Genomic DNA, 27,226 nt, shown 5'->3' with positions numbered 1-27,226 from the left:
TGATTGCTCATAGGTGCCACCCCGCATCAACCTCTGACCCTTTGAGTGAGTCAGCATGATTGCAATGTGCGTGCATGTATGTGTGTGTGTGTGTGTGTGTGTGTGTGTGTGTGTGTGTGTGTGTGGTGCCTACCATCTGAGTCGATGCTGTTGAGCGCCGTAGGGGGAATGATGGAGACTTTGCACTGACCTAGAGGACACTTGCGGGGGTACAGGTCCATACAGGCTGTGTGCACCTAGAAGAACAACAGCAGATACAACAGGTGAGACAAGGAGCATAAAGTTCATAAAAAAACAAACTATTTTCTGCTGAAGACTCCAGTACCATCAAATTGGGTCATTCAGCTAATCCTTCTCCTAAAGTCAGACCTGAAAGAAGTTACTCAATAAGGAAGAAAAACAGGATGGATAAATGATGGATGATTCATAGGATCCAACGAGCATCATAGAGCTGGCATGTGTTTATGACATGTTATGTCCTAATTGTGCGTGTCAGCATGCAAAGCAAACAGTTACAAGCTTACACGCTGCAAACAATTAAGAAGAACAGTTCAGTCATTTTGAGATGAATCAGATCAGTGTTGTGGCGATGCTCCTTACAATTCAACCATCAGCTCTTTGTATCTTTTCAGTCCCGTTTACATGCCAATATCATTTTGCAGGGGCAACTACAGCATTTACATTTTATTCATATGTGACAGATGTCTCACCATAGCTTTGCACCAGAGGCAGCGCCAGTCCTGCAGTCTCAGTACGCTGCCACATGTCTTATCACACACGGCACACTTGGCACTCACAGGCAGGTTGCCTTCCAACCACTGGTGAGGCATCGCAATCTGTAGGTACAACACACACAAACACAGTTAAAGATACTTTGCACTTTATTGGCACTGGATCCATATTTCTCTGTCGTATGGCTTTTAGTCTGGGCAAACAACACAAGCCAAAGTTTCAGTGTTTTCCTCCCTTTGTTTGAGAAACAGAACATCATTTTAGCCATCACAGGCTCATGAAGTTTTCTTAGCAGCTTCTAAAGGTGTAGCGACCTAGTTCAGACAAGTCAACTTTATTTATCCAGACCAGATAACAAATCACACATTTTTTACACTCTATTATCTCTACAGTATACAAAAAAACTACTGCATTACAATGCACGAAGGCCTTTCAATAAATAATGAATGTCCAGAAAATAAAGAACTTTCCACACAAACTTACCCCATCCTCATCCTCGATAATATCCTTCCCTATGGAAGCCAGGGTGGTCCATTTACAGTTATTAGTGGCCCTGACAGCGCAGCGTTTATGGGCTTTGAATTTGCACACTGAAAAACACAGCCAACACACACATCAGTCTGATCCACCTCCAAAAGTACAGTAACAGTAAGTCCAACATTAGATGATGATGATTGGAAAAAGAAGAAAAATGTGAATAGTAATAGTACTAAAATGAATCAATTGTGTGACGAGAAAAAATGACCAGATACTGAGGGTAACTTAAAGCAGTGGTCCCCAACCCCCGGGCCGCGGACCGGTACCGGTCCGTGGATCAATCAGTACCGGGCCGCACAAGAAGTAATTAGTTATTTCTGTTTTATTTAATACGGTCATTTCGAAATAAAAAAACGTTTCAAAATAAAAGACCGCTCGACTTAGACTGGGACTATAATAAAGGGGGACTTACTACTTCATCCACAGTTGGTAGGAGAAGAAGAAAATATTACTTAATACTTAATATTTTCTTCTTCTCCTACCAACTGTAGATAGAGTAGTAAGTCCCCCTCTAAAGAAATTCAGAAATCCTTATCTAGAGCCATTGTTTAGTTTGTCTGTTCTGGGCTACTGTAGAAACATGGTGGATTTGGAAGAGGACTTGTGACATCTGTAGATATAAAAAGTTCAGTATGGTTAAAAGAGAGACGATCACCATCTTGTTTTCTCCTGAGCTTTGAGTGCATGTAGACAGGCAGGTAGGCCACAGGCTTTCTACACGCATTTGATTGAACAATTCTTCTGGAATACCGTACCTACATACTCTAACTTTAACAAGCTGAAAAACACCAGACACTGATGCATGATTCAGAAACAGACACACCCAGCAAAATACAGTGTTCTAATGGATCAAACCCTAATGAGATGTCAGTGGGCGTAATTGCTAACCTCCCTAAGCCTGTTCTGCACTTACACATCTGACAGACAGCATGAGGACTTAGCACCACATCACAGGTCTCAATCCATTTATCCCTAACCAGCAACAAGAAGTCTATAGTCAGGCTGAGAAAGACCTCAACCCTGGACCATACACAACAGGTTGATCCAGCTTCATATTAAGAGCTACCTGCTGTATTCTCTGGATCAGTGGGTTAACATCTGGACAGTCTCTGGTGCAGTCTGTGACTCACATAATATGTAGATTATGTGTGTTTGTGTGTGTGTTTCTGTATCAGTCGGTCACTTTGTGCAAAGTTGAACAGGTGCTGCATGTGATCTGTCCCATCGTGATCCTCAATCCTCATCACAGAGCAGGCATGAGGCCAAAGCAGACAAATGCTTCATTCATTTATCATACCACTCAGCAGCACGTTTAAGAGCCAAATAGCGTGAAGTCAGAGGTAGTGCAAGCACAGTTTAGCCCTGATTTCTCTCAGCTTCACCACATCTGCATCACGCTATCTTCCAGTAGAGTTTGAGCCGATTAGAAGAAGCGTCAGCACATCTTTGAAACATACGTAAGTAAGTACGCCAACGTACTTGGCCTGTCTTTCAGAGGCTGTGGCTTTGTTGGGAAGGACGCTCCGAAGGGGTCCCATGACCTCTCACCTCAAGATATCTGAATGAAAAGGGTTCTATGGGTACCCATGAGTCTCACCTTCACAGCCATGCCCACTTTATGTTAATTCCGTGCAGTTTGGGGTATTTATTTTGCCTACACTTCTGCACACTGGGGTCCATAAACAGATATTGGAATTAGATACATTGAGTATGACTGGAAGGCTGAGACCTGAAACTTGATCTCACTGTATAAAATGATTTGTTGTGACCTCGAAGATAAGCTCAGCCTCATCAAACTGTACAAACACAAGCTAGAGACTGGAGGATGGATGCTTTCCTACAACTGTATTGACAATTAGAGGATTCTAAAACAGAAGTGCTCACCATCTAAAAAATGCATCTTTTTGCAAACAAAGCACAATGTTTATCATATATTTATGACTAGAAAAACTTCTTGATAGGGAGCGGTGGAGAGCAACAAGTCTAAAAACAAAAAGTTTGGGTTTTACAGAGGGGGAAGTGGCGCAGGGACTAACTGGATTACATTACTCTCACAAAACCATCACTTGTTGTTCATTTAGTTTATTTTGTGCAGTATGAACAAACAAACTACTACTTTTTACGAAGCTAAGCTAGCTGTTTCCTGGCTCCAGCTTCTTATAGAACAAATATGAGTCATCAATCTTCTCATCTAACTCTCAGCATGAAAAACGGATACTTCTTTTACAAGTGTTTCCCACAACGATGATCAGGATCAAATAAGACTTTTAGAACACCCGTCCTGTCAAGTATATGAGTCAAGGTTCACTCATGATGCATGGGAAGCATTTACACACACACATAACAATGTGCTTAATGCAGGCTGCTCTGAAGTAGACAAATGTCATGTAAATATAGCATGAATGTTTCCTGTAGATGCAGATGGAGAAAATTCTCGCCTTTCCCTCCATTAGGGATTCAGCACTTAGCGGGCTCATGAATAATGTCTGTACACCAGGGAACTTCACTTCAAGCCAGTGCCACTCCACGCCTTGCTCATACACAAAACTGACAGACAGACAGACACACACACACACACACACACCCACACACACATACATACATTTGTCATTAGGCAGTCTACACAAATATACAAACTAAGTCAGTCATGTCCGGGACCAACAATTGATGTTTCAATCTAGTCTACCGCTAAAAGCTGTTAGAGCGCATTAGTGGGACATTAAGAGAATTCAGAGGACATGATACCACTGCCTGTTAATGGCCAGCCTATACCCTGAGCATTCACAAACCAAACTGGAGGAAACATCGTGCTTAGGCCCTGTGAGTGTTTGTGTGAGGCTGAAATAGAGACAGAAAAGCAGAGTTTGTCTATGTGCGTGTGTGTGTGCGTGTGTGTGTGTGTGTGTGTGTGTGTGGCTAGGTAGCACAAATCAATCCCCGCCGAGCATCCTGCGCAGGAAATCGAAGGGAAATTTAAGCTGCGCTGATTGCTGTGAAACCGTTTTGCTGGCTGCCCTCAACTTTTAATAGAGACACTGTCCTGCTCTCTTCTGTTCTGTCTTCTCTCTCTCTGTTTCTCATTCTTCTTACTGTCTGGCATTTGCAGGCACTCTAAGCCAGACGTCAGCACCCTTATCTGACTAAACTGAGCAACTTCTGCGTGGCTCTATAGCTTAATTGGAGCTATATAGTAGTAGTAAAGGTGTCCATTAATCTACACTGAAGGGAATCCTTATGAGGCCAATACAGAGCTCTGTTAACTCCCTCGAGTCCACTGTAAAAATCCACTGCATGTTTTGATGAAGGCCCTGCAACCTTAATTGCATCTTGCTATTGTCTATCAAAGGTGTGTGTGTGTGTGTATGTGTGTGTGTGTGTGTGTGCTGCTCTAATGACTCTCTCCATCTCTCATGTCTTTTCCTTTAGCCTTCTGCTCTGGATATGAGAGGACCTCGTTGTGGAAGATAATAAGCCCTGAGTGAAGAGGCTCTCACTGCTTTAGACATACACACCGCACCACGCTCATGCGTACAATATGCACACACATACACTCACAGGGGGAACATTAGCAAAATTAGAATGAGAGGATATGCAGATGGTGCTCATTAAGGTCTGCTGCCTGTCACTGGCATTTTCCACCAGCTTAAAGAAAGCAAAACATAGTGTCAACCCCTTCACCTCACACCCCCACCTCACTGTTCGTTCATGGTTGAGGTGAGGAGATATGTCGTCAGTCACAGGATCCATTAACAGTTTTTTTTTCACATCACAGCTAAATGGAGAGACGTGAAATGCAAAAAATAAAACGGTTTGAGTCAACGCTTATCTAACACACAAGAGTGACATGAAAGCATATGGGTACATGCTGATATAGAAGTGTGCCATGTTAATCGCAGTTCTCCGTGAGCTTTCTCACTCCCTCTACCATAAGCTAATGTTTTGATGGACATCCCACTCCACAACTCAGAGCATTTCAAAGACTCATGCCGGCTCCGGTGTATCCAATCTGCTCCACTTGGACAGACATTTGAACAAAGATTTTCCTCACTTCAATGACTCACAAGTCTTTACGCAACACTGTCGTAGTCATCTTCCAAAGTACGTATAGACTTGCCAACTCGCAGACTTTGCAGTTCTGAATGATCTGCTATAGCAATACAGGCTGTCTGATGTTTAAGGAAGTCATGGCATGTATACACTCATACAACAAAGCATGTGTGGTGTCAGTGTAGTTAGTGCGTGCTTCCTACCTTCGCAGGAGAGGCCGTGAGACGTGACCCCAGACAAGCTATCTTTACAGACGTTGCAAAAGGTGGGCCGTGCATGGGAGCAGGCGTACCAGTTGTGCATCCCTGAGAAATGTTCCACATTAAACTGTGCCGTCTGACAAAGGAGAGGTTAAAACAGGTTGGCAGTACATGATCAGAAAATACAACACATGACATATGAATAAGTGCATATTACTGTCACTGGCTGTTTTCTAGGGGTGTCACAACATCCATTAAATATTGTAAATGGATCTATTTCAGTTTAAAGTGTTGAAATCAAAAGCAGGATCGATGATTCTCCCAGGGTTTGTGTTTGTACCCAGATATGGATGGATGGATGTTATATCACACCTGATACTGTGTAGCTGATTTTTAAAATATAAATTGTAACACCCTGACTGTTTTCATTCTAATCTAAGCATCACAATATTGTATATATATTAACACCTTTTCACATGAAGTTCATTCTTGATGCCCAAATAATCAAAAACTCACTTCCCCCGAGGTCTGGCATCACTCTATAGAAACCTCATGAGGACACTACCAGGGAAACTGCCCGACATCAGGAGTGATGTCAGGCATCATTAGTGTGCTCTGCTGCCCAATGATTTTATAAAAGTGACACCTGGTCAAGAAAACTGGAAGTGACTGTATACATGAGTATGTGGAGAGTCCACTGTGGAGCACAGGCTAATGTCAGCACTGTGCACGTGTGGGCGTTGCATCTAGAGCAGTTGGTGCAGCTCTGAATTCAGTTTGTGTGTTTCATAAGTGGAATTGTTACAGGTGCCTATGAAACTGGGACACTCACTGGTACACTGCTCCATCAGAGAAGACGCTCATTAAAATACTGCTTTGTTGACATCTCGGCAGGGGTGCCTGTGCGATCGCATGCACACATGTGTGTACCCTGTGTTGTGTGAGCACTGGGGGTGCTGCTGCATTGCAGTGCAGTAAGAGGGGGTGAGGGATGGGGTCTTATATAAGAATTTCCTGCGCTCCTGTTCTCCCAGTACTGGCCACAACCAGTCACTGTAAACACCCTGATTATCTTAGGCCAGATTTATACTCCTCTGACATCTTTCGCTGACAGCAGAATATTCTAAACAGTAAGTCGACGGTAGTGCTGCTGGCCTGTTCTTCCAGGCTTAAATAACAAAGACAGGCATTAACGAGTGCTGTGGTAAGTGACTGGACAGGCGTATAAGATTCAGAGCCTGTCTGACACAACACACAGTTCTGATTGAGATGATCTCTGAGTGTAGAGTGCACCTGTGACTGTACATGTGCGTCCCTGAGTGTGCTCTCTGCTGCTTTGGAGTTCTCAAAGTGTGTCGCTTCTGCATATTCATATTCCTGCTACACTTAACACACCCACCTGGGTTCTCTACTAGTCTATGCACACTTTTTTTGTAAGAACCAAACAGCACTAACAGCTGTATTGGTCCTGTGGCATTATCTCTTAACAATCCCCATCTCTCTCCTGGATCTGTCAAATGTTGATTTGGGAAAAGGTTCCTTACCTCATAATGCTCTCTGGACTGGACGGACTTCAGCGAACTGATCCAGTCCTCCATCTCTTTCCTGTTCTCGGCACAGAGGATGAGCCTACGGAATGGAGTGATCACCTGGAGGGAGAGTGAGTGAGTGAGAGTGAGTGAGACAAATGCTTAGCTAAAGAAAGAGAGAGAGAGATGTTTTCAGCTTTCCTCCTCAGCCTGCGGTGTCACTGAGAGGAGAGATAGCTCAGCTCCGTCTTTAAGGGAGATAGAGGATGAGAAGCCCCCTCCCTCTCCCTCTCTCTCTCTCTCTATCTCTATCTCTCTCTCATTAACTGTAGCTCACTCGTCCTCTCACACCTTCTGGAGTCTTTTCCTTCGCTCCACCATTTTCCTTTCTCAGCCCTGTCTTTCTCTCGCTCTTAGGTCTTCATGTTGCTTTGAGGCAGATATGTGCTGACAGGCGAAGCGCCCCAGTAAAGGCTAAGAGCCCCCCCCCTTGTGTATGCGTGTTTAAAGGATAGTCTCCCTGTAGATAACCCTACAGACATGCAGCACCCTTTCAACACCCCATCACTTATTCATGCTCCCTCATCTCTTCTTTCTCTCCATCTCTCTCTCTGTCACCATGTCCTTATGTTATCGCTGGAGAGAGAAGTGAGGCTCGATACTGGCACTGCGTGCACGCGCGCACACACACACGTACACACACAAGTATAATTTGAGTGGATCAGACAATGTGACCATTTGATCAATTTTAACACTGCAATATTTTGTTTTTACTAAACCCACAGAACCAGAGGACTAATCGATTAACTGTAGCATTAAATAATCAATTCATTTTGGTAAGTAATTCATTGTTTTGGGTCCAGATATAAATTTAAAAATTCTCTATATCTATCTATATCCTCTGATTTTATGGACCAAACAATTCATTGATTGAAGCAATGATCGACAGATTAATTAAAAATGAAAATAAAAGTTAGTTGCAGCCTAATAATTGCTGTGATCTATCTCTTATTTAATATATATTTTTCCGTTTGAGGGGCGGCACGGTGTTACAGTGGTTAGTACTGTCACTTCACAGCAAGAAGGCTCCTTGTTTGAACCTCAGCTGGGGCCTTTCTGTGTGAAGTTTGCATGTTCTCTGTGTCGGTTCTCTCCGGGTACTCCGGCTTCCTCCCACAGTCCAAAGACATGCACCTAATAGGTGACTTCATTATTGGTGACTGTGAGTGAGTTGTCTGTATTTGCCCTGTTATGAAGTGGTGACTTGTGCAAGGTGTGCCCCGCCTCTCTCTCCCTTCATTTTGATGAAGGTGAAGCATGAAAACATTGGAGCATAATGAATCTCACATTTTGTTGTCGTGTTATGTCAGTTCACAGTGCTTCTTATTCCCCTACAAAGTGCTCATTGATTTTTCAACAGGCCATTTCAAACCAACTGTTCATCATTATTTGAGCGATACATTCAGCTGCTGTGGAGGGATTCCTCTCTCCTGCACAGCCCTCCGTGTTCCTGCCCACAGGTTTGTTTAGACCAGCAGCACCTGAGGCTTTAACAAGGTGGAAAAAAACAGCAGGTGCTCCACATCACTGCGAGTGCAGTGCAAGTGCTCTGTATGTAATGTGTATGAGTGTAAGTGTACGTTGTTTAAGATACATTTTCTGCAACACTCCTTTCTGTCTGAAGGCAAACAGCCAACAGACAGAGCATCTACATTATTAAATCAATGACAATGATACATTATTAAATAGATGATATTATCTAAATACATTCTTTTAGACGAAATGATGCCTCTAAACTACAAGTGCACCAGTTCTCATGTCATAGTTCCCCAAAGTCAAATACATGAAAGAATTTGGGAAATCTGCGCTGCCTTCACAAGGAAATGGACTGATGATTCAACCGGCATGAACTGATTTTGGTCCAGAGAGACTCACAGATTAACACACATCCTGTAATCTGTAGATGAACATGGTAACAACAGTAAACATCAAACCAAGTCCCATTCGTCCTGGAAAACACACATTTTCTAATGGTCACGTGCTGTTTTCTCACCAATAATCAAAGATGTGACACCTACAGTAGCTGCAGCAGTGACTTGTTTTAACATTTCAAAAGCAAGACAATGATCCAGAAACATCTTTCATCTTTCTGTTCATCTTTCCATAACCTTCCTCTCTGTTACAGCTGTTCTGTTTACAGCTCGTGAGGCCGGCCGAGATGTCTGTGGGAGTCCCTCTGGGATGAACACGGAGCAGTTCTGCTAACTGCTTTACTGAGGCAACATTTTTCCCCCACGATGAATTAGGGCTGTGCAATTAATCGAATTTTGATCACGATTTCGATTTTGTTAAACGATCTCAGAAATCATATAATCGAGTTTAAACAATTTATTTTCCACTTTTCATTACACAATTTCTGAGAGACGCGCATGCGCAATACATTCCAATTCACGTGGCCCCGCTGACTAACAGGATAGCCCATACTCCCTCACGCAGCTGAAGAGTGAGGAGGTGTTCAAAAACAGTGAGTGAGATTGAAAGCGAATGAGAAGAATCCGACGAGAAGCAGCAGCACATAATGTGCAAGATTTGCTACAAGGTAATAGCTGCAAGCCAGCCAGCAAGACGTCAATGCAAACTCAGTCATCGATCACAGACACATTTTTGTTTAATGCGACTCCTTATCCGACAAGTTCGGAGAGGCACAAGACATTAGGCTACGTTTATGAGAAACTAATATTTCCAAAATAACATTGTGCACATAGCATAGTTTTCAAAAAATAGCAAAAGGTAAACATTGGTCGCACTTTTGGCGCATCAGCTGCCTAAAAGGTAAACATTGGTCGCACTTTTGGCGCATCAGCTGCCTAAAACCGATTCGTTTTCAGAGGCGAAATCACCGTTTGCGTGTAAAAGATCGGTACAAACGAAGGGAAATGTCTCAGTTTTTTAAAATACCCGTGTACGTGTAAACGGGGCCTAACAGCTGCCATTGGATATTTATTAGCTAAAGATATGCAAACCATTAATACAGTCGAGGGTTAGGGTTTCATTAAGATGCTTATTGCTTATTGATGCCTATGCTTATTATTATTATATTTATTTTGTTCTATAAATATAGAGAACTTGCAGAGCAGCTGGATCCATAGTTTATTTTGGATACATTTATGTTTTTCTATGCCCTATTTAATGTTCCATAAAATATATTTATTTTATTGATTTAATGCTTTATACATTGCAAACAAGTACATATTTGTAGCCAAAATGTATTTTTTCATTTGAATATTTTGCATAAAGAATCAATAACAAAGTATTTTTTGAGAGAGAGAGAAATGCTGAATAAATGCATTGTGAAACTCAAAATGAATCGTTTGAATAATCGTGATTTCAATATTGACCAAAATAATCGTGATATTGATTTTTTCCATAATTGAGCAGCCCTACGATGAATAGAGCTATTGTCATTTTATTCAGCTTTCATGCACAAAATCTCAAATTCCATTTGATCATAGTTTGGTAATTCTAGTTTTTCAATCTGAGATGGAACAACAGTGCTTAACTGTGCAGGCTTGATCTTAGATGAGGCAGAAGTATTTCAGGTTTGTTTGTTACTAAACCTGTTCGCTTGTTTTATTCTTATTTTATGTTCATCAATAACCTAAAACGTATTCTGTGTAGCATCTCGAAACACAGTTTCTTCATCAATTACCTTAATCACTCTTGTAATCAATCTGACCTCTGATCAAAATCTGGTTATGTCTGAGTGACACAAACATTCAGCATGTACAGTATAACAGGAGTAAATGTGTTGCTCTCTCCTCTTCAGAGAACTGGATGTTTTTTTTTTTTTTGCTCAGCTTCTAATCACAAAACAGTTTTCCGCCTGGATCTGCAAGGATTCTTGTGTGTGTGTGTGTGTGTCTGTCTGTGTGTGCATCAGTGTGTGTAAGTGCATGCACATGGGCAAATTGACCCCTTTGGACATAGATCATCCTGTCTCTCTGCTGGTGTGTGTGTCCATGTATATGTGTGTCTTGTGTCTGGATCAGGGTAGTGATAAGATTGGTTGCCAGGGGAAACAGGAACAGCTGTTTCCAAAAATGGCTCTAGGCATCCCTCAAGTGTGGAAAACCTCTCTTGATGACTGACCTTCAGAGCTGAATATGTCAGAGTGTGTGTGTGTGTGTGTGTGTGTGTGTGTGTAATAACAAGTGACAACAAAAAGTAGCTCTTTGATCAGTATCTTCATCTCTAAATGATGAGAACATTGTTGTTATTTTTGGTAGAGGGGCAACCACCAAAGACTGATAATGAAGGACACCCATCACTGTTTACACACACACACACACACACACACACACACACACACAAGACATGTGCACGTGCTCTCACAGCTACTGTATGGCCTACAGCTTTGTGCAAAACAGTTGATATTAACTACAAAGCTAATCCGAGTGCTGATGTACCACCCATGCAAATGCACAATCCAAAGGCGATCTCAATTTCCTCGAGATTCATTTCATGGCTTTAAAGTGGACAGTAATAAGCGAGCCAATCCAATAACCGCGAGTGAGTCAGTGAGAGAGGCGGTGCGTCCCTGCAGAGTCTCTAATGAGTTTAGGGTTCGGGTTGGGCTGAGCTCTCGCTCACGTGGACTTCAAGGTGCTCCCTCTCCAAGCTACAGCACCACTGCCTCATCGTATATTCAACACAGCACAGAACGGATCAGCTGGTCACATACAGTTTACACACACACACACATACATTTTCAGACCTACTGTATGCGTCAACACGTAGCCTTTCATTAAAGATACATGCACACATAAACACGTGCACAGTTGGTTATTCCCTGAATTATTAATAACATTAAAACTATTCTTTATGCATTACATCTGTTTTCCTGTGTAACACTGTGGAGAGTGAAATTATTAAATTGTCCGATAAGTGTTATTCAGTTCTAGTGACTATGGTGCTGATAGGTTCTCGCCCCACCTGCCCCCCTGTGAAAACACACACATGCCCTGAGCAGATGCTCTCTCAGAATCTTAGCACTGGCATTAGCCAGTCACTATTTCAAATCACCCAACAGTGTAGCACCAACCTGTATAGAGGACGCCAGCAGCATCACTCATCATCAGAGGACCGACGGACACATGCAGACAGACAGACAGTAGGAGACCAGGCAGACAGACACAGAGACAGAGAATGGTAATTACTCTGCATAGTCAGAGCAAAAGCCCTGCAACGCATCCTCTGCAGTGCTCTGACTCTCTCTCTCTATCCCTCTCTCTTTCTCTCTCTCGGCTCTGATCACACAACCAGTCTGACGAAGCCCGGTCTCCCCCTGTCGGCACGCGTGCCTCTGTCTGGGTTGATGCATTACAGAGATTTGCACGTTGTGTGTAGGCGCTGCAGGTGAGCCACTGCTCAGCACACCACGTTACCTTTGGTTTCACGGTTCAGCGCTCCTCTCAGCAAGTCCTGTCTTCACTTCCTCTCCATCCTCCCTCTTTCCCTGTGCAGTCCAAGCTTAATCTCCCACTCAATGCTCGCCCGTGCCTTGACCTCGCTCTGCCCCTCTCTTTCTCCTTTTCCCAGGGAGTGTGTGAGTGAGTGCACTTATAGCTCTGCTGTGACATCACTCCAGGATTTCCTCTACGGCTACCTTTCCTTTCGCCATCTTAAACTTCCCCATCAACCAGATTTCTTTATTTGTATTTTTGTTCCCTCTGAGCCTCCCTCCCTTCTTTCTTTCCTCCTTTAGCACCTCTTCTCCCTCTTCCTCCCCTCCCTCTCGCCACATCTTAGTGGGATGCCGATGCTCACGTGGAGCTTCTTCAAACCTTTATCACAGCATGTTTATTAACTCTGCTACAAACACACACAGTCACGACTGTACACGCATGCTGCACACACGCAGCAGGCACGCATAATCTTATTTATGAATATGGACGCAGAGGTTAAGCCTATCACAGGCACTCAGTGAAGCGTTTCAAGGCGTTGCTAAAAATAGCTGCACACTCTCTTCTGGGCACCATGCTCCTGCCTTGTTTCTAATTATAGCAACACCCGGGGAGACGAGAGACATTTATAGAAAGGACAGGGCACTGCTAGCTCTTTCACTGCCTGTTTTCATCTTCATCACTCATAATACGCGTTCATTTCCCTCCACCTCCCACGCACACGCTCATCCAGCTCAGCTGCTCATTCTTTTCCCCAACAAGCATCCATTCACAGTCACATCACTTTTTTTCTCCCAACAGATATGCAGCATGTGACAAAAACATGAGGAGTAATGCTGGGAAATGTGATCAAATATCATCTGAATATGACTAGGTCTGACATTTTCAGGTGTACAATGTGCTCGGTGAATCATTGTCCTTAAAGGGCAAAACACTGATGGATCTCCAGCTGAATGCATAATGGCTGTGAGTGCCATCCACTGTGGCTGAACTTGTTCATTGAAAACAAGTACCTGCTGTAAATATAGAATTAATGGGACAACTATGACATTCAATAAACTTGGTCAAATGATAGTTGACCACTTCAATATTTAAGTATTACAAAAATGGAGGGGAAAGTTTGATGATCGGTAGAGGATTAGGTTAAGTGTTAATTGAGTGGATCGATATTTGTCCTTTAAATGTGACGCTACATTTAGCACCTGGTTAGGTTAGCATAAAAAAAGAAAAGGAGTATGTGTTTGGCAGGTAACCAACAGTAAAATATCAAACTGTTGTTTTTACTCTTCATTTTTTGTGCGGATAAAACAAACAAGATATGATATGTTACTTAGTTAGCTTTTGCAGCGCCTGTAGTTGGTTGTAGTTACCTTGAGACAAAGCCAGTCTTAATGCTACTGCAGCTGGCTGCAGGTTGTAGCTTCATATTTCATGTATTGATCTTTTCATCTAACTCAACCTGAAACTAAATGAGGGGATTTCCCAAAATGTTGAACTGTTTCTTTAAAGACATAATATGTAACATTTGATATATTTCATTGAGCTGTGTACATTTATTCCTAATGAATCCCATTATCCATAATGTTTCTAACCATGTTCACACTCCAGTAACGGTGCGTTTCCTTGTATGCTTCTGTTGCTGGAACTTCCAGGGAAACATTTGTGTGTCTGTGTGTATTTGGGGCAAAGGTGCTAAGATGGCTAAGATGTACTCACTGTGAAGCTGTTGTTGACATTCTTTGTGCTGGACTCTGCAACGCTGGCATCTGATAGGTCCACCTCATCGAAGATAAGGGACTGCAGAAAAGAGAAGGTGTTGGGGAGAGAGAAAAGAGAGAGCAGTTCCAAGAGGAGGAAAGAGATAGATAGACAGAGACAGAGGACACAAAAGAGACAAGAGAATATTTTCAACACTGGGTATAACTGAACTTTTTATGACTTATACTAGGGTATGAAGAGAACTGTGACTGGCTGTGAGAGAGATGTCTTGTAATGAAGAACATAAAGTAGAATGAACAGGTGCCCCTCTAAAATGGAAGCTACTGCAAGAGTCATGAAAGAGGTGGAAGTGTGGCACTTAAAATGACAAAAAATAGGATCCGGATATCAAATATGTAACCAACAATCCTGTTCTGCAGTCTATTATGAGGATAGAAGACTTCCTAAACACTTATCACAGCTAGAAAAAGACACGACACGTGTATGATCTATATCCTGTAATTTACTGAAAATGAGACAAAGTAAAGGGAAGTGAAAGGATTGCAGTTAAGTAAAAAAAAAGGAAACAGCAGATGGTTGTGACCCACACATGTTATAGAGGGCATGACACTATGGTTAAACAAATCTAAATGGTATAGATTTATTTTTACTGGGTTATTTTTTATGGTGGTGATATGAATAATTCAATTGGCCTCATATGAAACATTGTCATCATGTAAGACATTAACCCCTTCAGATCCAAATGTTTCCATTCATCTGAAAAACTGATGAAATAAGGCTATATCTAAATATCACATAACATTACATTACATAACACGAAGGCGATGACCAAGATACAAGCTGTACATCTCAGCATAGCTTTCCATCTCCTCTCTCACTCTTTCATCTGATTGGCTGACTGTTTTCAGAGTGCTATATTGTAGACTTCCAGCACACTCTCCAGGAAGGCTGTGCTGGTGGCGTGTCTGAGAGTTGTGACATCACAATGTTAAAGGAGTTGTGATGGCTCGTTTGAAGGCAAGTGAGTTTCTGAAAATGGACTGTGTGCTTTTCTCTGTGAATTTGGAGTTTTGATACTTTCACAGTATTTATAAAGCATCCAGACCTACTTTATGATAAAAAAAAAAATAATAATAATAATAGAAATCTCACATTCTACAACATAAATATAATCATGGTCACTCTATTATTTTATTCTTTTTATATAAATTATATTTAAAAGTGACAATAAATAAGTCGTGTTAGCAATTTTGTCCGTGTATTCATTATTTATAATACAGGTGATTCAAGGAAAATTCAGAATCTGATATGACCTTAACAGACTTTCCTGAAACCTGCAGAGCATGTACACATGCTGCTCATGTTTGTCATCACACCAAACATCTCAGTTGACACAAAACATCATAATCAAATGGGTTTAGATGTTAAGTAATTTCACTTAGATGTATTTCACATGGCCTATGATACAGTTCAATCACATTCTCACTGTTGAAATAAAACCTCCATGAAAACATGCATGTCTTATACCACACCTCAGATTCTCTTCAAATATTAATATTTCATTTATATTTGAATGTATTATATATACATTATACACAGTTTGTACCTTTTGCAGAAAATATTTCTCTAATCTCTAAGTCTACTGAATTGAATCATTTGCTAAAAGTGAAATAAAATATTGTAACTATGACTTTGGAATTGAACTGATATCATCTTAAATTACTATTAAAGAGAAACATGTCATTATCATCACTGTATGAGCCAAAAAAGCTAAAAAAAAAAGGAAATCTATCAGAAGAAGCCTTTATTAGATAGTGACAGCGGGAGAGAGACATGTAAGGGGTTAGAGAGAGGAACACTTTTAGAAAGTGCATTTTCATTGGTTGGAATCAATTAACATGATTTGTATCACAATGGATGGGTCTGAAGGGGTTAATAAAGTGTGTAAGAAAAACGGATGCTCGGCTCAGCAACAAAGAGTCCAATTTGTCTGGCCCTCTAAAAGATAACTCAGTTTGTTCCATCTGCCAGGAAATGCACTTCACCACAACACAGCTACAAACCTCCACTGTAGTGAGGATCTCTTGAGTTTCCTTTGTTTTGACTCTCTACCTAAATGAGAATAGTGCTAACAACAGGACAGTGAATGTTGATACATTTTATTGAATTTCTATGTGGCGGAGGAGCTGGAGCCAACTCTATGCAATATAGCCGGCAGACAGACAGAGAGAAGAGCCAGAGTCTACACACAGGAACATGATATCCTAATAGAGCCGTGAGGCGTAAGGCGCGCAGCTGAGCTCTTAAAGGGCCGCAGGCCAAAAAGCGATGGCGTCATAGGAATGCCCTCTGACTGTGTGCGTGTGTGTGTGTGTGTGTGTGTGTGTGTGTGTGTGTGTGCGTGTAGGAGGAGTGAGTGGCTGCAGCTGTCAGAGGGAATGCCCAGTTAACGACACTCTCCCCAGGCCTGGCTGGAGAGGGACACCAGCCAACACTTACTGTGTGTGTGTGTGTGTGTGTGTGTGTGTGTGTGTGTGTGTTTGTTTGTGTATGTGTGTGGACGGAGCATGTGTCTCAGTACTTCCACATATACAAGCCTGCAAGAGTGTGTGCATGTGTGTATGGAGTGTTGGCCAAGAGGGCCCAAGTATGAATGGCATGCCAACACAAACACTGCCCCCCTGTTAGCGCTCTTGCCTGCTATACCATTGTGCGTATGTATGTGTGTGAGTATGTTCTACAGTTTGACACACTCCTTTCTCCCTTTCTCTCTCACTCACCACAGTACCAGCCCAACACACACACACACACACACCAAACTTGTATAGGTGTGGGCACACACACTCAGCTGTCTTGAGGGAAGCTGTAATGAAAGCTGACAGTGAATGGAGGACAAAGCCAAGCATCCAGACCCTCTGTTACCCATAGATCCAGAGCTTAGCTCAGCGGGTGCATCTCAGCAACCTCAACAAGCCTCCTTTCCTACCTCCTCCAATTCCTCTTTTTTATTTTACACCAGGCTTTGTGGTTCTGACATGTTTTACTGTTCCCACTGCCAGCCTAAGGTGTTACACAGCAGAATCCATAAATTCAGCTGCATTGGATGCTCAAATCATGAAGGAGAGAAGAGGAGAGTAGCTTCTAGGACAGCCATGCAGTGCTGAGATGTAACCTCCCTGATGGATCAATGCGGAGGTCAGGCTTCCTAAGGGCAGGGCAGCACAGCCAGCCAGGCCACCTTGGAGACACCAGAGTGGATGGACATGTAGGGAATGGGGACTTATCTACAGAGGCTAATGTCACTGTCTGGCCATGACAGAGAGAACTCACTAGTGACTAATCCTTACCATAACACACAACCAAGAAAACAAAGTATTGATATTACTTCATGTATCTTTTTTTTTCTTCCAGCATGGCCATGAAGAGACTTTAAGCTGCAGGGAAGGACAGGCAACGTACAGTGGAAAACAATAAAAGCCACAGGATGAGTTCGTTTAACCAGATAAATTGATCCAGGCGTGGCCTGACCCTCTGTACATATGTGTTCACCTACCCTACCTGGGGTTATCCATATTATATACTGTGCATTCATGTCATATGGTAATAAAAAACCAATTGTTTCATGCCCTCCAAACAGAGCTCTATTTCCTCAGTTTATCTGCTGTCTAAATGATTTTTCATCTCATCTGTAAAATCTTTAACCCTCAGCAAGTCAAGATATTTTTATATGTTAAGATTTAAACCTGTCTTGTCATATGGCATGAATGCAGCACTATACTGTATAAGTGAGTGGATAATTAGGGAATGGTTAAGCTGTTGGTGGTCTGGCCTCTGGCCCCTGGCTGTGCTGTGCTGACCCGAATTCTCACTAGGCCTTCCTCAGATCCGCTGGCACCCAGGGGTGGAGGGGAGCGTCGTGCGCCCGTCCAGCACACGGACAGAACTCGCCAGCACACGCGACTCCTGGACACTCTGCGCAGCGCCCGCTCCTGCCAGCGTGCCAGGGCACTGCCGGACTAGTGCGCGTACATACACACAGGCACACACACACACATGGTCCAGACCAGGGAGGTTAGGTTAGAAGCAAAGGGGAGAGAGATGTCAACAACAGTAAAGAGTTAAAACGTTCAAAACAAAAATGTACTTAAATAAACACAAAAATAAAAATCAATCATAAGTAACTAAGGACCAGAATGAAAGGAACCAAATTTGATCCAGGGCAGCATCAGAAAGTAACATGCAGTAACATGTGAGCTACTGTGCAGTACGTGGATTATATCAAATATAAAAGCTGGCAGCAGTGGGTTAGTTTAGCTCAGCGTAGTTTAGCATAAATACTGAAAACACGGGGGAAACAACGAGCCTGACTCCGTCCAAAGGTAACAAAATATGCCTATCAGCCCCTCTACAGCGCACTAATTACAGTAACACATAATATCACCAGGCTGGGACCAGTTACTAGGCAACCAGCAGAGGCCCCAGGAAGTTACTGGTCCTGGCCAATAGATAGTCTGCCATGTAACGCCTGTAAAAAAGTGAATTGATGTTTTTAACACTTCAGTGTCTGTACAGATTAAACAACCAAGACATTATGGTTAGTTAGAGAGTGTTAGAGGCACCGGAACATCAAAATACATCACATTTAGTCATTTAGCTGAAGCTTTTATCCAAAGCGATTTACAAAAAGGGAAACAATGAAGGTACAGAGCGCCAAGCAGCAATAAGGACTACTCACATAGACTCAAATGACAGAAGGGGATAGATTTAGCATGTCCAGTTGTTGGCAGTGCCAGGGAGCCTGTCAGGAGGGCGTTACAGTAATCTAGTCCTGAGATCAAAACGGCCTGTATCAGGAGTTTGGTAGCATGTTGAGACAGGTATTGATTTTTCTTATGTTTGGAAGTGTGAATTGGCACAACTGGGCAACCGAGGCAACATGATAAGAGAAGGTTTCTCGCTACCCTGGTTGGGGCGAGACATAGTGGAGTGGATTTCACTTTATGCTAAGCTATGCTAACCAGCTGCTGGCTCAGGCACATGAGAGTGGAATCAGTCTCATCCTATTTAGCAAAGTAGAAATATTCCAAAAGACTGTTTAGTCTGCTGAACAAAAAAACTTTTCAATTCATACACTAAAGAAAATCATTTGTAGGATTAGAGAACAGATGCTGAAGATAAACACAGTCTGAGATTTTCCATCCAAACTAAGTCAGTTCCCAGACACACATCGTGTGTAGCGTTGGGATACACCAGGTAAGCTTACCTTGGCATCTTTGGCGTAGTAGAGAGTTCGGCCTCTCAGTTTGAAGTAGCGCTTTTTCCACCTCTGGAACGAGCTGGTCTGTTTCAGCAACAAGCCCTCCTTTATACTTGTCTGGAGGGAGAGAAGACAACATGAAAATAAAAGCCTCAGATCAGTGAAAGGTTCCATCAGAAAGTAACACAAAGCTTCACACACCCTGCATCTCGCTCTCAGACACAGAACACCCTCTTGTATTTATCTATAGGAAACTGTCAAGATAAAAAAGTGTGTACTGTTTATGTGCGTGTATGTCTGAATCTGAGCACAAATTTTATGCATGAGAGACGAGGAATAGGCCAAGAAGTGGAGAAGAAAGGAAACCCATTACACACACACCACCCCTCGTTTCTCTGAAGAGCTATAAACACACATCACTCTCACTCAACCCCTTCCTCTGGGCCAGAGGAAGAAAGAACGCCGGACGTAGAGTGGGAGAAAGAAAGAAAGAAAGAAAGAAAGAAAGAAAGAAAGAAAGAAAGAAAAAAAAAAGAAAGAAAGACAAAGAGAACGAGAGGAGAAAAAAAAAGGTAAGGACGACATCCCATTGCTTCTGCTGCTTCGGCCATCTGTTGAACTGAGAGGAACTCCGCTAAACACAAATATGTCTTTCACCACGCATAGTTTGACAAAGAGCAAGGCAGAGGAGGAGAAGAAAAAGGCAGTAAACCATAGGCTGAGAGACAATGATGATAAGGCTGAGAGGGAACAGAACATTTCAACCGATGATGGAAGGACAGCAAGACACAGAAAGAAATCAGGTCTCCCTGCCTCCTATAAAGCCACTATGTGTGTGTCTATGTCACATAAAATCAAACCATTGCACACTCATCATCATTATGACCATCATCTTGTGCCCATTAACACACACACAAACACACACTGTGCATACAGAGTAAATACAGTGAGACATGGAACAGTGGACATGGAGAAAACACACACAAACACACACAGATGGAAATGCTATGTGGAAGAACATCATTCTCTCTGGGCACAGAGGAGAGGTGGGGCGTGCACACACACACACACACACACACACACACACACACACACATATGCAGAGGCTATTTATAGCAAAGGAAGGCTGCTCTCTAAGGGGAGAATTACAAACAGAGACAGAGGCCTGAAGCTGACATCCTGCCCACCAGCTGTGTCAACTTAAACACAGAAAACACTGCTGTAGAATACAGGCTCCACCATACACACACCCACACACACACACACACACTGGCATGTCACAGTGGATGAAGAAAGCATATACGGACCCGTACTGGTTAGTAATGGTTAGTGCTACTTTTACTGCTGCACGAAAAGCAAAATTACAAAAACAGATTTTCTCTTTTGGTTTTAAGGTGGTCAGACCTGCAGAGTTATGTTTGTCAAGATGTCTGTCTCCACCCCTACATTAAAGGTACCTACTGAAAAAATCCATTCACAAAGATACACACACTGTGTCACACAACACACTGCAAACAGTTTTCATTACAAGAAAGAAAATGAACCAACAATTATTTGAAGAAATTAATAATTGTTTCAGTCATGTACGAAGCAAAAATTCCAAATATTCTCTGGCTCCACGGTTTAAAATATGACAGTAAAGCCTACTATATCTACTATATACTTTTTTTAGAATGTTGGTTGGATAGAACAAGAAGAAGATGCCACCTTTGACTGAATAGTAATGGACATTTTATAGACAAACAATTCACTGAACTCTTTTTTTTACAGACTTTTTATGATGTTTATTTTATTATTTTTTTCTATATTTTTATCCTTTCATCTCATAATCTTTTATTTTATTTTATTATGGTCTTTTTCATTCTTTCTTTTATCATCTTTTTATCCCTTTACCCTTAACCAGACTAATGTCAGTTTTTCCCTTTTTATACACTATTCTTTTGTTCGACTGTTCTTTTATTTACAAGCTTCTAGACATAAGAGAATAGCTGGTTTTTAATTTTTACTAGAACCTTCCACACCATTCCACACAAAGTCTATGGCCCCAATTGCCAAGATTACTTGAGAGATGTTCCTGAGTGTGAGCAGTACTACTGAAAATATGAAAAGAAGTGGTGGAGAAGTAGTACAAGGACTGTTGATTTGTACGTACTCACTAACTACAATTCAAAATTAGGCATGTATAAACAAAAATCTTCCCGTAAATGATGACTGAGGGAAAAAAACACACAACAGGAAGTGACACTGCAAATTCTCTGATGCAGCTGTCTACCTACATTAATTCCATGCTTCCCTTTCCGTAGGTATGGCGTGAAGAACAGATTCCTGCGGTGGATTAAGGTGAAGAACCTCAATGCTGACTACCCTATAAGGCCCCCCTGACTACAATCAGAATGGGACTGAAATACAGCAGCATAGCAGATGAAGTCATCTCCTCATTTAGACATGTTGAACTACTGGAGAATAGTGGAGGAGGTGAAGAACATATACACATACTGCAGGCTGTGCAATCGGCTACTTGGACAGCTAATCCAACCGGAAGCGTGCAAGAGGGGTGGGGGTGGGTGGGTGCACAGTGACGACCGAGAAGCTTAATGAACACCTCATGACTGATTGAGACAAATGCACAGAGTGGGTAACTGTGCTGTTTACTCTAAGCTGGGAGTTGAGTCATTACACAGCAGAGTAAACGCTGTACTCGTACTGACACTACCATGCACACTCAATATATATTTGAATTACAATGTGCGTCTACAGTACAGTGTCTTTCACTTAAGCAATCCTCCTTACAACCTTGTTTGGAATGACTGCATAGGCAGTAAACTGCTAATAGCCGGAGCTGTAGTCTTCTTTTAGTCTTGGTGCTAAGTAAAAACTCACAAAGTGGAACTTTGAATCCTGTCTGCCCAGCCAGAGCAGCAGGTGACTTTGCTCTAGTTGGATGTTCATTTTTCTATTTTGTCCTTCCTTGGCCTCCATAGTTCCTTTCCTTGTCTTCATCTCCTTCCTGTTGCCAAGTAGGCCAGAAGTGATCTATAAATATCCCTTGAGCTCGCCTCTGTGCACCGCTCCTCTCTTCTGCTAAATTGTGAGACAGAGAGTGAGTCCTTTGCCAGAGTGAAATGAGTAACCTGAGCAGCATGTACCTTACACCCACACACTGCCTGGCCACTGATATAGTGACACACACACACACACACACACACACACACACACACACACACACACACACACACACTATAAACACCACACACACACACACACACACACACACACACACACACACACATGCTTATACAATGGACAAAGGCACAGGCAGTTCAAATGAGTCCAGCAGCTGTGGTTGGTGGATAAGAGCAGAGCAGGAGTTCCCTGAGAGGCTAAATGAAGAGAGTAGAGCAGACCTACGTCCTGTCTTTGACGATGCCCAGACAAGCAGTCAGTCAAACAGCTTATTCACATACCTAGCTCATGCAGGAACCGACCATCTATGAACTTAAGCTAGGGATAACTAGAGTCAATCATAGACTTCATTATACTAATGGTATAGCCTCCCTCTCTTTTACCTTACAGCTCCACAGCACTGGGTCCTAAACCAATTACCAATCCCTTCTGGGCCTCACTGAGGTTTCTATCCAATTAATCTGATAAAAATGTTCAACTTTCCACCTCCTTTTCTGTTCAGTGTAATTGTTTGAAGTGCAAAGGTTACAGCTTCCTAAAATGATACGCCTCAGAGAGGTACAGGGCTGCTAATTTTGGACTTAATATTGTTCCTTACCCCCTTCATGTTCTCATCATTCTTAGGCTCTGATGATTATGGTTGAAATTGCACCACTGTTAACTGTGAACATGAAGAAGGCTGCAGCTAATGATTATTACCATTATGATGATGCTGCTCAAACTGGCACTCTTTCTTCTTCTGTATGAAGTGATCTGTCAAATGCTTTCTAGCTCTAAAATCTGTACTCTGTTTGTGGATGTTTTTTGAATGTTTGCTGGGGACAATTTCTTGGGTAGAGGCAGTGACTTACTGGAGTCTTGTGGTCGTCGTGAGGTTACCAGGCAGCCAGCAGACACAGCAACAAATCGCTGTATAAATTAAACAAAGAGACAGGCTGCTAGACGGATATTCTTACCTTTGGGCAGGCTAGCTGTTTCACCCTGCTACCAGTCTTTATGCTCAGCAGATATGAGAATAGAAGTACAAGACAGAAAATAAGCATATTTCCCAAAATGTCTATTCCTCGACAAACTCTGGATCCTAAATATAAAAGTTAGTTCTCAGAGAAAGAAAGACCCTATCTCTGACCAATGCCTATATTACAACTTTTTTAAAATACAGAACCAGGGTCTTGATAAAAAAGAGACATATCTCTTTCCTGTCTGGCAGTTTCACCTCATGACTGATAAGACTAAGCTGCTGCGACTGTAATTGGCCAGTCTATGTAGAGGACTGCTGACTTGTCTGTCCTTGGTTTTAGTGAGTGCTAACTGGCTGCTGAGAGAAACCCAGTGTCTTTGGCATCATTCCATGCAGTTAGACTTTGTTATCCCTCCATTACAGACTCATTGTTCATTCCTGAGAAAGACCTCAGTGCCTGTGGAGCCAGAACAATCAAGTCTTTCAGATACTCGTGCTGAATCTCTCAACATCTCTCTCCATTTCTTCCTTGGTTCCCCCGCACCTTAACCATCTCCTGGAACTGTCGGTGTAATTGTATCTCTGTACCCTTCCTCCTCCAACTGCTAAATTTTCACCATAGTGATAGGAAAATTACCATCCTGTGGTTGAGAAGGAGTAATTCCCCCTGTTTGGGATCTCCTGTACAACTGGACTACATATACAAGTAGCTCTACATGTGTTGAATGGGTACGGGAGAGGTTAAGTGATATTGTTGAGGGCAAAAATTTGCACACATTTACCTCAATTACCTCAGCTGTGGACAGAAAAGCATTCAATTGTAGATTGTTTCAGTGCCACACTGGGATATGATACATGTCCACTGTCATTACTGCTACCATATCTGCTACTGTAATCATTTTATCATTCATTGTGATTCATTGTCATTTTATCAGTCATTGTAATTGTACAATATGTTTGTGTTGATTTGTTCTGTACACGTGACATCCATTGCACGTCTGTCCGTCCTGGGAGAGGGATCCCTCCTCTGTGGCTCTTCCTGAGGTTTCTTCCACCTTTTTTCCCTGTTAAAGGTTTTTTGTGGGCAAGTTTTTCCTCACTCGAACCGAGGGTCTAAGGACAGAGGGTGTCACTCCCTGTACAGATTGTAAAGCCCTCTGAGGCAAATGTACTTTGTGACTTTGGGCTATACAAATAAAATTTGATTTGATTTGATTTGATATGATTTGATGTTATGATTCATACTCATACATGCTTATTTCTGCACGATATGAAACAAATGACAACTGTAACTGCATCACATTTAGAGGTACACATTCCCTCAGCTACAGCATTGTGTTCCAGTCAACCGACCACATCATCTGGAGGGGCCGGAGATGATCCCAGATGATGATGAGGGGGTTGGTACACCCTGGACAAGTACAACTACAACTAGGCATGAAAAAACATTTAATTTAACTGGAATAAAAATAAAAACGAAAAACGAAATGTCAATTTAGTCAAATTTGTCACAACAAACGCGTGGAAGCACTGATGGATCTGTTTACTGAATCAAGGATGTCGACATGACTCACACAGTGTTGTGTTGGCATTGTATTAAAATATTAAAAAACAATTTGACTACTACTGGAACTAAAAAGAACTAAACATTTTCAAATAGTATTAAAAACAAGTATTAAAAACAAACACACAGAGGAAACTTAATTGAAAACAAAATTTAAAAAAAATGTAATTCAGAGCCTTAATACTTGCATGTGTCTGGACTGCGAGAGGAAGCCGGAGCACCGGAGAAACCATGCAGGCATGGGGAATGTGAAACTCCACACAGGTTTGAAGTCAGAACCTTCTTGCTGTGAGGCCACAGTGCTAACCACTGCACTACTGCGCCACTCCATTGTCACATCACTTAAATTGAAATGTGTGGAAAATTTCCTGTTTAAAAATAGTTTCAGTACAAAAAGGAACAAGTGTTTGTCTATGCTTTCTCAATAGGAAGTACAAAAGATCTGAGTGGGCAAAAACCGCAACATTTTGAGGAAGGCTATGGGTACATGTTTCTGTATTTGACTGACTTTTATGAGTAAATATGATCAAAGAAGTAAACTACCAGACAAAAAACAGAAAAATAGATAATTTATCTAAAAAAAAAAGTCCATAGCTTGAGCCACCATCAAATCAACATGGACTGAAGATAAATATTCTCCACAATGCCTCATCCCAAACCCCATTTAACTGATCTATCTGATCTGGATTATTCTGTGTCAGGCGTGCAGAGCTTTCCCAGTCCACTGTGCAGCAGCAGCAGCGGCAGCAGGCTCCAGCGTGCCGTTAGCTCTGCTTTCAATCACACAGCTACAGCATTAGTCACAAGTTTATAAGCTCTCTTCAGCTGCAACAGCACACCCTGAAAAGACGTAGAGGGGGCTGAGAGTGGAGATGACAGGAGAGAGGAGTCTATGAAAAGACTGTTATTCAATTTAAGCAATGTGTAATCTGATTCTACCACACGTTTACTGCAATTAACTAGTTTAATGGCTGAAATGCATTTACAACACTATCAATTACCACATGAGAAGGGAAGAGAAGAATGACAGTGTTTGATGGCCATATGATGGAGTATCATATTCCCTCTCTGTGCGGTCTGAGCCCATTTCTTTCTGTCTGATAGGAGAGATCTCAGAACATAAATGATACCTGATATCTAATCTCTGCTTCAGCCAGCCGTTCAACAACTATTCATGGCTGCCAATATCTTGATTTGCCATGATGAGTTTATAAGTGGCTATCAACAATAGTTGATATCAGGCAGACAAACAGAGAAGTTGGCTACAGATGGTAAATGGACTGTACTTATATAGCGCCTTTCTAGTCTTCTGACCACTCAAAACGCTTCACACACATTCATGGCATCGGCTGCCTTACAAGGTGCCAACTGCTCATCAGTTTGAGGGGCTAACCATTCATACACATTCACACACTGAAGGTGCAATTTGGGGTTCAGTATCTTGCCCAAGGACACTTCGACATGCAGACTAGAGGGGATCGAACTGACGATTTTCTGATTAGTGGACGACCCGCTCTACCGCCAACCCACAGCCGCCTCAGGTGGTCAGAATAATTCCAGCTGCAGAGGCCGAGACTTAGTTACAGTTCACTAGACTTCCACTGCGATCAACATCCATTTTATTACATGACAGTGTCAAAATCTTAAAAAAAAGAAGTTTCAAGAATTTTCTGAAATGTTAAATGATCATGGTTCATTTATTATCAATTCACGTACTCCGGTTCTTCTCTTTCTCTTTATTTCATTTCATCTGCTAAAGGCCTGTTAAAGCTTCCATTCAGTGTTAAATGAATTGTTAGGTGAAGACATTTCTGCAAATTTCGCTGATTTACTTGACATTTTCCTGAAATTCAAACTAAATACACACAGAGAAGGCATATCTAAAATAGTAGATGAGACCTATTGTGACATACGTGCCCCTTCAACCAAACAGGTAGTTTTACACACAGCATTGCCATGGAGTTGGCCAATGAGGGACAAAATGCGTGGTTGTCTGTGGCAACCAAAGAACCAGAGAGATAGTGGACCCAGGGGG

The 27,226-nt window shown here is 42.1% G+C and overlaps 1 protein-coding gene across 9 annotated transcripts in view; it reads right to left on the bottom strand.

Moving 5' to 3' along the window:
• The window catches only part of dgkh (diacylglycerol kinase, eta), a 55,236-nt gene that overhangs the window by 24,688 nt on the left and 3,322 nt on the right, over positions 1-27,226 (bottom strand). For 5 of the 9 annotated variants that reach the window (XM_019259965.2, XM_019259964.2, XM_019259961.2 and 2 more), the window contains 8 exons: positions 19,490-19,600; positions 18,084-18,242; positions 14,224-14,304; positions 7,061-7,165; positions 5,520-5,652; positions 1,216-1,322; positions 711-836; positions 134-236 (listed from right to left, as the gene is read on the bottom strand). In XM_019259965.2, coding sequence (XP_019115510.1) covers positions 134-236; positions 711-836; positions 1,216-1,322; positions 5,520-5,652; positions 7,061-7,165; positions 14,224-14,304; positions 18,084-18,242; positions 19,490-19,600 — 925 coding nt within the window. Of the gene's footprint in view, positions 1-133; positions 237-710; positions 837-1,215; positions 1,323-5,519; positions 5,653-7,060; positions 7,166-12,146; positions 12,186-12,489; positions 13,337-14,223; positions 14,305-18,083; positions 18,243-19,489; positions 19,601-27,226 lie in introns of those variants that run through there. The other 4 variants (XM_019259967.2, XM_019259962.2, XM_027275714.1 and 1 more) reach the window with 3 other exon arrangements.

Source organism: Larimichthys crocea, unplaced genomic scaffold (assembly GCF_000972845.2).
Source record: "Larimichthys crocea isolate SSNF unplaced genomic scaffold, L_crocea_2.0 scaffold173, whole genome shotgun sequence".
Lineage (NCBI taxonomy): Eukaryota > Metazoa > Chordata > Actinopteri > Sciaenidae > Larimichthys > Larimichthys crocea.
The sequence above is the reverse complement of the archived record's forward strand: the minus strand, read 5'-3'. Positions and strand labels throughout refer to the sequence as shown.